This window comes from Scaptodrosophila lebanonensis, unplaced genomic scaffold (genome assembly GCF_003285725.1).
Source record: "Scaptodrosophila lebanonensis strain 11010-0011.00,11010-0021.00 unplaced genomic scaffold, SlebRS2 tig00000171-arrow-arrow-pilon, whole genome shotgun sequence".
Taxonomy (NCBI): domain Eukaryota; kingdom Metazoa; phylum Arthropoda; class Insecta; order Diptera; family Drosophilidae; genus Scaptodrosophila; species Scaptodrosophila lebanonensis.
This window is the reverse complement of record NW_022060603.1, coordinates 745,476-760,473: the sequence shown is the minus strand read 5'-3', so window position 1 is coordinate 760,473 and position 14,998 is coordinate 745,476. Positions and strand designations below refer to the sequence as shown.

The following is a 14,998-nucleotide window of genomic DNA, read 5'->3' as shown; positions in this document are numbered from 1 at the left end:
AATATAAGCCAAGCTATTTAAATTAATTAAATATTAAATATAATACAAAATTAGAAAAATACATTTATTTTTTAGTAATCTAGCTGATATTTGTGTATCAGTATTCTACTACCGTCAGAAAGAATGAAAGGAACACATTGTATAGCGCATTCCTCCAAATTAATAGCCAGCTAGCTTCTTCCCCCATATCGAGTAATACATAGATACCAAATTTTATAAATATGCATTGCAGCTCTATATTCATTTTATTTTTATTTATTCGCGATCGAAACGATCAGTCCAGCAGTTTTTACGAGTATTGGCTCCAGATATGTGATTCGTATGAGAAACGTAGATGACCCCTTCTGATTGATTTAAAATTAGTGAATAACATAGATTTTTTTATTGGGAGACAGCTGAGCTTTTAATTAAATTAAGTTGTTGGTACTTAAGTACGGACAACAAATTATAAAAAAAATGCTCAGTTGCAAGCGGTCTTAAGCTTTTGTTTAATTTCTTCTGCCCATCTCTTAAAATTCTCACAGCTCCATGTTGATAACAAAAACGCAGAGAAGTGAACGTTTCTCAAATTTCGGAAAGAAAAAAACATAACATATACACAAAAACTGAGATGAGATGAGTAATGAGTTAAGAATGTGTAATCCATTCATAAAAATAAAATAAATACGTTTTAAAAGTAAATAAGCATTCGGGAACATTCAATATTTTTCAAATAAAAGCTGATAATTAACTTTAATCTGAGTTTTAAAGTTTGTTAAAATTTGTACTCAATCGGTGCAGAACATTTCAACTCTATACATTACAGATAATCGAAGCTTGAATATTTATATTTAAAAGAATTTTTATACACATATAAGTAGAAGAACATATATGGATAGAAGATAATCCCCTTCGTTTTGCTTGACTTTGTTTAAATTTCTTTTGTTATTTTATTCTGTCACGCGGAAATTATAGACCCTGAAAGGAAGAATTCAAAATATTGCCATTACCATTATCACAAATACGCAGAAATGACATTTTACACTAATGAGGTTAAATGTCAATTAAGGACTTTTGGTTTGCAAATACATACACTCGATTGGAAAGTTGGTTGTTGCAAAACAAACTTAATTAATTATTTAAAACTTGTTGAGCTTTAATTAAGTCCAATTGTTACTCTGATATGAAATTGTGCAATGTGAACCGCAATATAAGGCTTTGATTTGAGTAAATAGCAGCAAGGCTGCTCAAACAAAATATTGAGCCCACATTACACACAACGGGACTTAAGCTAAGCTGTATTCTTAAATACTTTTAAGCTGCTAAGAGCTGATTGAATGAGTCTAAAACACATTCAGACTTTATGAAATCCCCAGAAAAACCGTATTCGGAAACTTATTAACAACTCGCATTAACTATGTAACGAAAATCCATATAAAGCCGCATCTGAAACCAATTAAAGTCCCATTTTCAACGAACACTGTGCGTTCAAAACAAACTGAATGGCGAGCAAAAACAATGAAAGCTGCACAATTTTCCATTTCTGGAAACTTATTGGCATGTATTTTCTTATTGAAACTCAACAACTTGCAAGAAATGGCTTTTCTCTTCTGCTGCTACCTCTTCTGTCTAACTCTTTTCCTACATTTCTCCCTTTCTTTTGTGGGGATGGGGGTGAGGGGGCCAGCGCAAATATCAGTAAAGTGAATTGGACAATTGGTGGAAAATCCTTTATCACACACCCTAAGCTGCCTGAGAACATTCGGCAAATGGAAATGGCTGTCATATATTTAGAGCACACCCGTACACAGACACATACACATACACGCTCCTCACCGCCTTAGTCCCAGTGCACAAAAACTCAATCGCTTCGATTTCTAAGCATAGCAAATTCGAAGAAATTTTTTTTAGCTGTGCTTGCTTCAACAAACATTTGAAGCAGCTACCCAGCCCCCAGGGCCCCAATCTCCACACATTCACACCCGCCGGCGATGTGCAACATGTGTATGTAAGTGCAGGGAAATCCATGAAAAGTTTCCTTTAATAAAGCCACACGAAGCGGAAATGAGCATGTAATGTAAGCGGAAATGCGTTCAATGACGCCATTTCTTTTTCTGCCCCTCGCCAAAAAATTTTATTAAGCCACTTACAAGGCTCGCCGTTAGACTACGCTTGCAGAAGCACACCAGCACTCGCAAAATTTTCTATTGGCCCTAACAAAATGAGCTTAAAATACAATAAGTCCTTAAACTCTAAATGGAAATGGAAATGATATTTTCATCAGAAATATTTGTTAAAAACTTGTATATTTTATTTAAATTTGTAGTCTTAGATGCAAAATTCAAAAATTATGACCCAACACTTAAAACTACCGCGGAGATAAGCCCATAAAGTCCCAATATTATAATTTTCCACCTACTCTGTTTTTATAAGCACTATGTTTTTCTCTAAAGCATTTTATTTTGCCGTTATTCCATTAATTGTGAAATGATATGATGATGCTATTTTTAATTGTCAAGGCTCTCTCTTTGCTATTACTCCTTTTAGAGGCCCATGTTTTCATTATTCCGCGTTGATTCATTTATGTCTTATGGAATTCGAATTTTTTCTCATTAAGTATTTCAATTCTGTGAAGCTAGCAAAGTAAACTTTTTTTAAAATACATGGATATTTGGTAGATTTTCGTCCATTGCAACAACATTCTTTTAACCATGATGAGTGTTGCAACAATCAAGAGTTGCAACCGAATTTTATCAGCTTTTATGTAAAGCGAACGAATATATAATATATTTGCAATTGTATAGTCTGTACACAGTTTAATTTTGGCTTCAAAAAAAATAAAATATATATAATTAGCTTACTTTCCACAGCTAGTTATTATCAGTATATACATTTTGTAGAAAAGGGAGTTCTTTAAAAGCAAGTGACGGCCTTTTAGGTCCACAATTGATGAAACTTAAATATCAGAGAGCAAATCTATTTTTCTGAGTGAAAGTTTGCAGTACGTATATTGGCCTCGTCAATGATGGTGTGTGGTGAGTGGTGATGGGCGGAGTTGTGGGAGAATATGGGGCAGCGCCGGGAGGGGTCGAATGCGCGAGCGTGCATTGCTTTTCCTTGGCTTATTTTTTATACCCTAGAGCAAGAGTAAAGTGTTAAATTGTGTTGCGCTCGCGCGCTCGTAAAGAATGACAAAATGTCTGAAATGCTTGCATGTGTGTGTGTGTGTGTACGTATGTAATGGCATGAGTATGCATCTGTTTGCGTGTGTGTGTGTGACTGTATGAGCACCATAAGCAAAGACAGAAAACTGGCTGTGGCAAATGGTAGGCAAGCAGTTGCAGGCAAGCGTTGCACTCTGGGGACTGTGGCGTACAGACGAACAAACAGTCTGGCAGTCACGCAGTCAGACAGTCAGACAGTCAGACAGTCGCATCGGCGGTCAGACATGGACTACACAAACATACACATGCACATACACATAGAAACACATACATTTGTGCGAGCTGTGGCCCATACATCATTGGTTATTTATTGGTTTCCACTAAATAAATCGAAGCGAAATTGGCAACGACGCAAAATGGCCATCATTGGCCTTTTGGTCTGCCGCACCACACTCATATATGTACACACAGATATGCACATAGCCACACACTTAGAAACAAACTCACTCGCAACTGCACACGAAATAAGTCAAAATTTATTAAGACAAGACTGGATAGACAGGCACGCTAGCTAAGCTCCAGAAATCAACAAACTTTAGCCTAAATAAAAGCGTCTGTTTCTTTTTCTTTTCTTATTTTTGGTTTGGTGGTCGGGGCTAAGCGTGACGAAGAAGAAAAAGACGAAAAGAAAAGTTGTGAAGTTCGACTCATGTTTAAGTTTATTATTTATTCAGCCAAGTTTTCACTTTTTTTTCGCCATCCACCCACTCCGCCAGCCGGCGGCACAAATCTGGGTCCATTGATTTGCCATGGCAGGAGTTGTCTCATTAGTTTTTGCCCAGTCACTTTTCGTGTAATTCGCTTGATTAGCCGTCGATGTCAGGGAGGGCGTCCCCAAAAGCATTTCATGCTGATTATTATTAGCGTAAAACAAGTAGCCATGCGACCGACGAAGGTCGGGGCGCTGGCAGCAGTTGACTTGTCAGTGTCACATAGAACTCACATAAAAGGTGACTTGGTCAACTTTTCCATTGATTGCGAGTCTTTGGGACTTCCACAGCAGCTCGGGCAACATTTTTTCTGTGTGAGTTACTTTTCTGGCATAAGGGAATTGAACAGGGCACATAAAACATTCCTTTGCTTTTGCCTCTCTGCACATTAAAGTGACTTTGACAAATGTGTTGCCTACTTTTGAGCGCACGCACGCAAGCCTTAAGTTGCACTTTAATTGGTAATCTAAATAACAAACTACGGTCCAAAAAGTCGAAAGAAGTATAAATGTATAAAGGGAAATGATACAAATTGTTTTATACTTGATCATATTATTGGAAGCTCTTTTATCATTTGTAGACAAATTCGATTAAATTCAAAATATAACAATACATTGATACTAAAAAAATAAAATCAATAGTTTTGTACCTAAATATGTTCTAAGAATGAGTGTCAAAAGTTAAGTATCTATGAATATATCAGCATCTTCAATTTTGTGTATATATTCATTCTTTTTATTTTTTATCAATCTTTATACCCCCCATTGATTTATTTATTTTTTTTATTTTTTTATTTTAATTATATATTTTTTATTATGTTCCTATCTACTCTTTATCCAGTTATTTTTATATCTATCTATCCATCTATCTATCTATCTATCTATCTATCTATCTATCTATCTATCTATCTATCTATCTATCTATCTATCTATCTATCTATCTATCTATCTATCTATCTATCTATCTATCTAACTATCTATATATCTATCTATTTATCTATATTTCTATCCATTATATATCTATCTTTCCACCTCTGCATCTGTTACTTCATATTGTATGTCATTTATGTGTTTCGTCCTACCTGTATAGCTACCCACCCATAGCTTCTATCTATTATTTTTCACAGCGTGTATGTGTACCATAAAACATGCCATACCATCGCAAACAAAACGGCATCCGAAATAAATTTCCTGCCACGAACAAAAAAAAACAATGGCAATGAGAGGCGTTCAAGTCGACTGATAGGAACAAAGGCATACCAAACGCAAAACAGTTAAAAAATAAAACGAAAGCGAAAGAGGAAAGTAGAAAGTAGAAAGAAGTAGAGCATAAACAAAGGTGCGGGCTGCTAAACGCGCTCGTAAAGCTTTCAATTAAAATTAATAAAAATTTACGCGAATTAAATAAACACGACCAACGGACAGCGACGACCGCAGCGAGCAGGCAAGCCATTTCTGTTTTGCTGTTCCTCTTGCACTTGTTTTTGTTTTTGTTGTTGGCACTGTCGTTATCCTTGTTGTTGGTGTTGTTGTTTGGTTAGACGCCCAGAAAGCAAAATTGGATGGTAAGGTGGAAATAAAGCAAATGGAAATGTGTAATACGCGTCGTTTTTCGACTGAAATTCACGCTTACATGCATATACAATCGCAGCAACAGCAACAACAACAACAACAACAATGACCGTGGCAGCAGCATAAATGGCAGGTGAAACAGCAACAACAACAACAACAGCAACACGCGTGAAAAGCTTGCGCAACTCATAGCGCACACCTTGTTTAAATGGCCAATAGTTTGCTAGATATACGAGTATCGTCTGTATGTATTTATGTTTGTGTGTGTGAGTGTGTGGGTGAGTGTGTGGGTGAGTGTGTGGGTGAATGTGTGCATGCTGTTAGTGTCAGCATTATCTGTGCGCTTGTGTGTGTGTGTGTCTGTGTGTGTAGCCCATTAACATGCGCAGCGTTGCATACGCCATGGCGCTCGCGCTACTGGATTAAACAAATTGAATTGTTCAGTTGAACATGGGCCAGTCGTTAAACAACAGACGGTGTGTTCTCCCACACATGCACACTCTCACACACACTCCCACACACATACACACACACAGTCTCACATACACAGTTTTAGATACAGACACATAAACGCAAAGCCAACTTGAGCCAGGCAATCTAGAGAGCAATTGAGAGGTCTATACCGGGGAGGGACAAAGGAACAGTAGAAGCGATGGCGCCGCATAAGCAGCAGGCGACAAAAAAGGCAAAATAAAACGACAAGGACGTCGGCAAATAAGCGACTAAGACGACGAATTTTTAAGCTTAGCTTGTGGACTTCTAGGCATTAGTCTGCCTAGACTGGCTTGGCATTACCCATCTCATCTACAACGGACAGCATGACACAATGTGCTATTCGGCATATACGACTGGCCAGCTCAGTTATCGGCTGCAACTTTTCAACAGTCTCTCTTTTGCAGAAACTCCTGGTAGCTGGACCGTGAGATATTATATTATCATTTACATTGTAACGCTTTTCAACTTTTTGTTGAAATGTTTCATTTTTTAATTCAAATTGTAATTCACGCCATACGCAGGATGGAAAGTATGAAGCCTGCTAAGGCAGTTCTATATTTCTAATGCTCCTTTGGTTTATACATAGCTTACACATTTTTTTCGTAAAAAGACTGTGTCAGGTGTAGAATGTGCGTACACAGTATTTCAAAATCTATAAGGGAGTGTATTTATTTGAATATTTATTTGAATAAGAATTAATATCGAAAAATTCAATAATTCAAATAAGATTTGTTGGTATAAAGTTCATATAAATAAGTTTGTAACTTACTGTTAGGATTGCATCTAATACGAATTTTTGTTAGTCTTGATCTCATGCTTCGACTTTGATTTGCTTCGAAATTTAACAAGATATATTTTTTTTAACATCACCTTAGTCGTTTCATGATTAATAACTAGTTGTTTCAGGCTTCTGTTCTTTAGTTTGTTAGCCATTACTACAAAATCTTATCATCCAACATCAAGGTTAAATACAATAATACAAAAACAAAATATATAAAAATAAATAGAATTCGCTCTTTCTTTCTAAAGCTGACACTGATCAGCCGATAAACTGATTTCCATATCATTCCTCAAATGCATACTCTGCATTGCTTCGCCATATCGATTGCTTTATTAGGCATTCATATTGCGACGTATACTTAATATTTTCCGAGCCTATTTAATGTGTTGCTATTAAAGCTGTTTCGCATTTTGATTCTCAACACACACGCATAGAACACGGGCACGCACACGGGCCAGCATGTCACGTGAAGCCGATCTTATGGGCCACCCATTTCGCATTTGATGATGTTTTACACGGAGCCACAACAAGATACATTTGTATTTTATATTGATTTTTAATACACGCTGTTGGCAACTGTTTTTTGTTTTCGTTTTCTTATTTTTTCCATGACCAGCACAACTACATACTTTGAACTTTAAGCAGAAGCTGCCCTTAAGCGCGCAATCGCTTTCTTTGAGTGTGTGCGCATTTTAATGCTTGTAAAAACAGCGGAATAAACAAACAAACAGACATGTCACACTCACACTCACACACACACACACACACACATACACAGCAGAACAACATTCAGTCCAGGACTGACTCTGTCTGCCAATCTCGCATAGTCGTCCACAACGGCATCATCCTTGGCATTCAGCCATTTGCGTATATATATATTTATATACTTATGTGTGAGTGTGTGTGCAAGTCTCTTTAACGTGATAGCTTAATGCCATACGCATACTTTTCACATACACACACACACACCCACACACACACGCAAATATACAGTCAGCGAAATTGAGTTTCAAGATTGGAAAAGTCAAATAACTGGAAGAATAAGAACTTCAGGCATTGCTTCACGCTCTCATTGTTTTTCTTCCTTTATTTCCTTCTGTATTCATAAGCTCCACATTGCCTTTTGCTTCCTTTTTTTTGACATAATTAGCAGTCATCTTAGCTGCCTTCTAATCATTAATATACCCATCTGATTTGTTTACCAAGATTCGTTTATTTTCATTAATAATCAGTATCTTGCCATTCGCGCTTATTTTTATGAAAGTAGCTGTGTGCTCCTTTATTAGACTCTGCTGTTAATTGCATATTGTAGGAAAAGATTCCGAATCGAATCCATAGCATCACACAATTAAATCAATTACTTTTGTTTATGGAGCTCCACGCAGGTGTTCATCTTTTCTGAGCTATTTTGCCAATAATTTTTTACATTTCGATGTGAACATTTCTTTGAAAGTATTCTTACTTTGTTTTTAACCTTACACTTTTTAATTTATTTAAGGCAAGAGTGTCTAATACATTCTGTATGTCAGAAGGGAGCCTCATAACGTAAAAAGGAGAATTCAGTGTTTTCCTACCAAGGATCGAGAATCTGGGAATCGGAAAAATCTGGAATAGCTGCCATCCCTATCATTACCGAATTCTTATTTTTTAAATATCTTTTCGTTCTGGTTATCTACAGAGCGGGAAATCTCAACCACACCTGCCAACCCTTTCCAAGTCTGATTGTTCCTTCCAATACTAATACCAAGAGGCCCCAATAACTGATTTGCTAAGCCCCGCATTCCTGTATCCAAAATTGAACGACCACTGATCTCTTCTTTTTATTAATCACAGTTTATGTTTGAAAAACAACTTTCTACCGTTTGGCTTCGAAGCAGTTGACTAATTTATAGCTAGTTAAAGAGAGTTTATGATGATGTCTATTTAAAGGACTTACCAATAGTCTAATATACTCTTTTTTTAATTCGTTGGTGGCTTAAATAATTGCAAATTGCAACAATTTTTTCAATTGTTTTTACTGCATATTTTATAAATCATATTTATAAGGTGTACGACTTATACGAACATTTTAATAAGTATTAGCAGGAACTTCACAAAATTCGTCACCACAAGATGCACTCAACATAAAGATATTCCCAAATATAGCTTAGTTTCCTAAGATCATTCTGAAACCTTTGCATCATGAATTTTCATGGATTTTCCCTAGAACAAATTACTTAGCATTTGAGGTTCTATATCAGCGAAAAAAGTACCCAAAAGTTGTGCATGAGTCGGATTTTCGATGCCTTTAGAAAAATGAACTAAATTTAAATGCATTTAAGTACATACGTACATATGATCTCTTTAATATTATTTATAATATTTATATAATATTCGATTTAGCCGACTTAAGAGAGAGATTTGCCTAAAGGCTCTTCAAAAAATATTCTCATAATTGGATATTTGGGCGCAGCATCGAGCTATACACTGAGCTGCAATGCCTTTTTCGCTGAGTGTACAACAAGGCGTATACGTTATTCCCATTCTACACACAGACACATATGTACAACAGCGTACATTTATCTTACAATGCCCACGTACTAGATATATCTATGCATTTGTATTTTGTAGGTACTTACGATTCGAAAACGCGCTCAACGGCCGCGTCAGCAGCGTCAACATCAGCAGCAGCATCAGTGGCAGCATCTGCGCCGACGATGGAGTCTGTTTTTGTTGCTGTCGTGACTGTGATTGCTGCTGCTGCTGCTGCTGCTGCTGCTGGTCCTGCTCCTGCTGCCACTTCTTCTTCCTTGCAATGCTAACATGATGGCAAATTTGTTGTAGTTGTTGCTGCTTTTGTCGCTGTTGCTGTTGCTGCTGCTGCTGCTGCTGTAATTGTTGTAGCTGCCGCTTTCCATTCAAATGCAGCAACATTTTGCAGGCCGTTGCAAAATGCTGATTTCCGAGTATTTGATGATTTGAATCAACGAGCTGGCAATTCACAATGCTTTTGTTCGTATTAGCACGAATTGTTATTGTAATTGTTATTGTAATTGTAGCTGTTGTTGTTGTTGTTGTTGTTGTTGCTGTTTTTGGCGCTGCTTCTGCTTCCGTCAACTATTGAAACATTTTGAACGATGTTTAAGTAAAATGAAATCATCAGTAACGTGCGCACTCAAAAGTCTAAACAACAAAGCGACATCTGAAGGGAGGAATTCCGACACGGGGGGAATTTGTATTGAAAACTAAGCTAGTAGTATGTATGTGTGTTTTTAGCTAAAAGTCGAATGAAATATTCAACAATTTTAATTGATTTGAAATGAAAATATGCTGCCTTTTCATTTTGCACATGTCATACATAAATATCATAATAAATAGGTACTTTGCATTGCGTTGCTGTTATTGCTGTTGCTGTTGTTGTTGGTGTTGATGTTGCTGTTCTTGCTGTTATCCTTTTTGCAAATCATCAAAGTTTTATTGCCCGTTGCGCCGTCGCAAATGTCCCCAAGGGGCGAATCGGCGGTGTTGCATGAAAAAAGTACACACAACACGATAATATTTTGTGTAGCACGCTTTTTGGGGGCACGGCTACGTGCCACCGGCAACTCGACAACATGATATTTTCCACTTGGCACGCACACGACTTTCATTTTGGGTTCACCATCGAACGACGAGCACATGGCAGTATCTTTTAACTTATTTGAAAAGTTTTCAACGTGCCATCGTCTCTTTGGCCAAGTCATTTTTATGGCTCTTTGCAAGCAACTGAAACTGCCACAGCCAATGCAAGTGGAAGTGCAAGTGGAAGTGCAAGTGGAAGTGCAAGTACAAGTACAAGAGCTCTGCATTAACAGCTGCCCAAACGATGTCAGTCAGCGCAACTTTTCCTACTGATGGATGGATAAACTGCAGCCGCACACAGCCATGCTGAGAATGGAAGGCTGCACGGGGAAAGATGTCGATCTATAATGGGTTTCAATCAAATGACATGCAAGCAATATATTTTAATCTTCTTTTCAAGACTCAATCACTCACTTCGACTGCAGTTCAGTATAAATGGGGCGTGTAAGTTCCTACAAGCCGAATCTGAATCTGTTATGAATAGTAACCGAGGTCTACAAGGAATCAATCAAAGCCTCAAATCTGTATAAACACTATTGAATGGTGAAATGATGCTAAGAATTGCGTCACTTTGCCAATCAAAGCTAAGAGCTTAAATTAAAAATGCTTTAAAAACAAATCATAAAACACAGCTATTATTTTTGCGTAGCTGTATGAAAAGAAATGCTGATGCTGATGCACAATGAGAATGCTGCGAAGTGGAAGACAGCTTTGACAGTCAATCGAAACTTCAAAAGTCCAAATTGCGAACAATGAGAAATTAAACAATTGCCTGGCGTACCAAGTGCAAGGACAACAAAGTTCCAAAGAAAATAATTCGATGAAAGCGAAATGTGAATAAAGTGGCTTTTGTGGCAAGTGCAAAACGGACAAATCTCATGAAATACTTGTAATTAACTCTTAAATCATTTATTTAATTGAATGTACAAAACTCCTAACTCAATAAAGTTCAATTAATATTTTGATTCATTATTGCTTATGATAGAAAGAATATTATAATAAGCTCAGTATCCCCAATTAGTACCCCAAGCCGATTACTTAAATATATAAAAAAAAAAATAAAAATTAAATTATCCCCACGTCTGGGCCCTACAGTTCGTCTTTACTTTTGTTATCATAAATCAAATTTCATTTTTTTTAATTTTTATATAAGTACTGTCATATATGTATTTAAAACAAGGGCATCTGTTTGTCTATTTAAGCTATCGTGATTCTCTTTTCAACATCAAGTAATCCGTTGCTTCTGAAATGTTCGATTCAGTCACCGTTTAGTTACTCCCCTCTATAATTTATATCCCTCTCCAGCTTTCTTATTAATAAGTCCATTAGTTTTGTATAAATATTTAATATCCAATTATATTAAGTTATATCCTTAAATGTCTTTCATTTCATAGCTGCGTCATTGCATAAATGCTTGGTTATGCGACTATTTAAGTGCATTATTTGCTTCAAATTTGAAGTCTAGCCTAGGCATTTTGTGAATTTCCATTACACCGAATTAGTTTAATATTTTTCCCCACGAAACTATAAGTATGCATATTTCCTTACGCTCCTCCACTTTCAATTCAATTCCGTTTGCTTAGGCTGCATTTTTGAGCCTGAACTCAAAAATGGGCTAATTATCTACAAATAATGAATGCCAGCATTGGTTTTGCATGATTTTATGAGAGACTTGTGAGTTTCCTGCTCCTGGTAGATATGTAAATATGAATTGCAGTTTTCTATATCTCCTTCGATGATTTCGCTTAGTCGGGCTTTTTGTGTGCAATGCAATGAACCATTTTTGTTTTTTTTTTTTTCAATGAATCTCTCCGTTAATTTGCCACAATGGAGACTCGGTTAATTTATGAATCTAGCACATTGCAGCTTTAGTACCTTATATTCCCCTAAGTGCGCCCATTGTCAGCCCCAGATGTTGTGCTAGTCGTTCCCACAAACACCAACGCTCCCTTCTTGCCATTCTTGTCTCACACTTTTGCCAACTTGCGCCGTCGCTTCAATCCATGCGCAAGTTACAATTGCCGCAGCAGTGTATGCCAACGAAAAGAGTTTTGTCTGCAAAACAAATGCCCTAGTCTTGACACCCCTGCACCAGTCCTCTCCTCCTCCTCCTCCCCCTCCCCCACCCCCCTGCATCAGGAGTCCGAGACCGCGCCGGCTGCCTGTCGTGTTTGGCTGCCTTGAGGCGAAATTGAAAGCAAATTAAAATACACTTTTAAACGCTTTATACCAAGTTGGTCTGGCGCGCCAGCACAGAAACAAAAAACAGAAAACCAAAAAACAACAAAAACAGAATTAAACAAATTCACACACACACAAACACACACACGAAAAAAATGAAATACTTCACAAAGTACTTAAATTTTTTGAAACTTAGCAACTTTTTCTCTTTGTTTTGCGGCAACAAGCCAACAAAATGTGAATACAATTTCCATGAGTTTTATTTGTTTTTTTTTTTTTTTGTTTTGTCTATTATTGCACTTAAGTGAGAGGATTTTGTTTGTAAATGCCATTTCATTGAATGGTGGTAATGTGCAGAGACAAGAGACACAATTTTAAATTCAAATTGAAATACATATTTTTAAGGATAGGAGAAGTGAAAAAATCCGTTGCCTGCTTTTGAACGCGCATTTGATAATTTTGGCAGATTGCGCGTATAATTCATTTGAATTTGACACAATTGAGTCGTTTTATGTTTGCCACAAATGACACACACGCACACACACAGTTAAATTTAGGTATTTAAATTGCCATGCACGGCACAATTTTATGGCCAAACACATGAATTTGATTATGTGTGCCACCGACTTTAGGTGGCATTCACGCTGGGTGCCTGGCTGGCTGGCTGGCTGGCTGGCTGGCCATAAAAAAAAAGTAGCACCAGAAATAAAGCAGCAGCAACATCAAGAGCAACAACCACAATGACAAATAACATGGTCAGAAATCAACAATCTGCAAGCTGCGAAGGTGGAATTTCCGAGCAACCAACCCATCGACCGACAATGCCAGCGACACGGAAATGCAACACTTTCCGTTTCCTCCTTTTTTTCTTTTTGTTGTTTCCTTCTTCTTCCTTCTGCTTTTTCAATTTCTGTTACAATTTTGTTTTGCACGACAGCGGCAAAAAAAAGAAGAACCACTTGCACAAACAAACAAACCAAACTGCCAAAAAACAAACAAAAAAAAAACAGCAAAAAACAGACGTTGTTGGTAGTAGAAAGAGGCGAAAAGTTTGGAGAAGAAAGCACAGCGGATTTGTAATAACAAAGTAAACAACGCGCGCGTTTCTCAGTGCTCTTTACCGTTAGCCTGCTTTCTGATTTTTTTTATTATTATTATTTTTTGTTTTTGCGCGCGCTTTTCACGACGTCGCGTCGCCGACTTTGTGACAAGAACAGCAACAACAGCTGCTCAGTTCAGCTCTAGAAACTGTGAACTGTGTGTGTAGAGTATTCAGAGTGACCCGAAATCGCGGACTTTCGAGAGTTGCGCGCCCTACGCCTGACGAACGTAGAATGCTGACAGCACCGCATGCGGCATCGCCATTTATATAGCATCAGGCTGGCGTCCTTATTGCCTTCGGCTCGCCTCCATCGCCGCTCGGGGTTCGGCACGAGCGCCGAGGCGTTCGGCTGGCGACCGGCAAATGGCAACTGGCAACTGGCAACTGGAAACTGGCGACGTTCCTTTTTGACTAGGCAACGACGCTTATGCCCAAATTAGTTGCCAGTGAGTGTGGCGCTTAGCATATGTCACACACTACACTGTGTCTGTATGGATGGGTGGGTGTGTGTATGTGTGTGTGTGTGTGTGTGTGTGTGTGTATAGTTAAGTGTTGCTGTATCGGTGTGCAGTCGACATGTTTGCATATTTGCTTTATGAATGTGTTTACCAGCAAACTTTTACACAATGGCCAGCCGACTGCGACTGCGACTGCGACTGTCGACTGTCGACTAAGGACTGCCGCCGTCTGAGGACAGTCGACTGAGTGCGAAAGTGCCAACACTCGCATTAATGACAACAATACAACACCAGCAGTAACAGCAACATCAACAACAACAACTACTATTGTAAATCTACTGCAGCTTACTTGGCTTTGGTCCGCCTGCCCGCCTCCCTGTCGCCTCCCTGCCCGTCTGCCCGCCTGCCCGCTTGCCTGTCTGTCCATCTGTTTGGCTGTTTCATACGCATAATTACCATTATTTTGGCAATTACGAAGTTTAATTGAAGTTCAAGCTGTTCGCTTTTGTCACTGCACACATTGCGTATACTTAATCAGATGACAATGCATTATTACACATGTACATACATTAATGCATTTATATTGTATTGTATTGTATTGTATTGTATTGCAAGCATGCATATGACTGTTGTATGACAGGCCATATCGAACTATGCCCATAAGTTTATGCCACATGCTCCAAAATAAATATAAATAAATAAATAGAATAGAGAGCAACAATATCGAAAGTTCAGAAATATACAGAAGAAAAGAAAAAGTTTGTATATACATGTGTAAAGATATAAACAGCATTCCCAGCACTTTTTGAAATTAATGTTTGTCCTCTAGCCGCGAAGAACAGCAACTATATTTTACAAAATGGTATAGTTAAAGGATGCCTACGAAAGATGAAGCAG

General features: G+C 37.8%; 1 protein-coding gene across 1 annotated transcript in view; it reads right to left on the bottom strand.

Annotated features, from left to right (window-relative positions):
- LOC115629913 (tyramine beta-hydroxylase) overlaps nucleotides 1-13,811 on the bottom strand; it is a 42,377-nt gene extending 28,566 nt beyond the window's left edge. The window contains exons 1-2 of the mRNA XM_030526519.1: nucleotides 13,663-13,811; nucleotides 9,379-9,856 (exon numbers count right to left, since the gene is read on the bottom strand). Coding sequence (XP_030382379.1) covers nucleotides 9,379-9,673 — 295 coding nt within the window. The 5' untranslated portion in view covers nucleotides 9,674-9,856; nucleotides 13,663-13,811. The remainder of the gene's footprint in view (nucleotides 1-9,378; nucleotides 9,857-13,662) is intronic.
- Nucleotides 13,812-14,998: the final 1,187 nt, after the last annotated feature.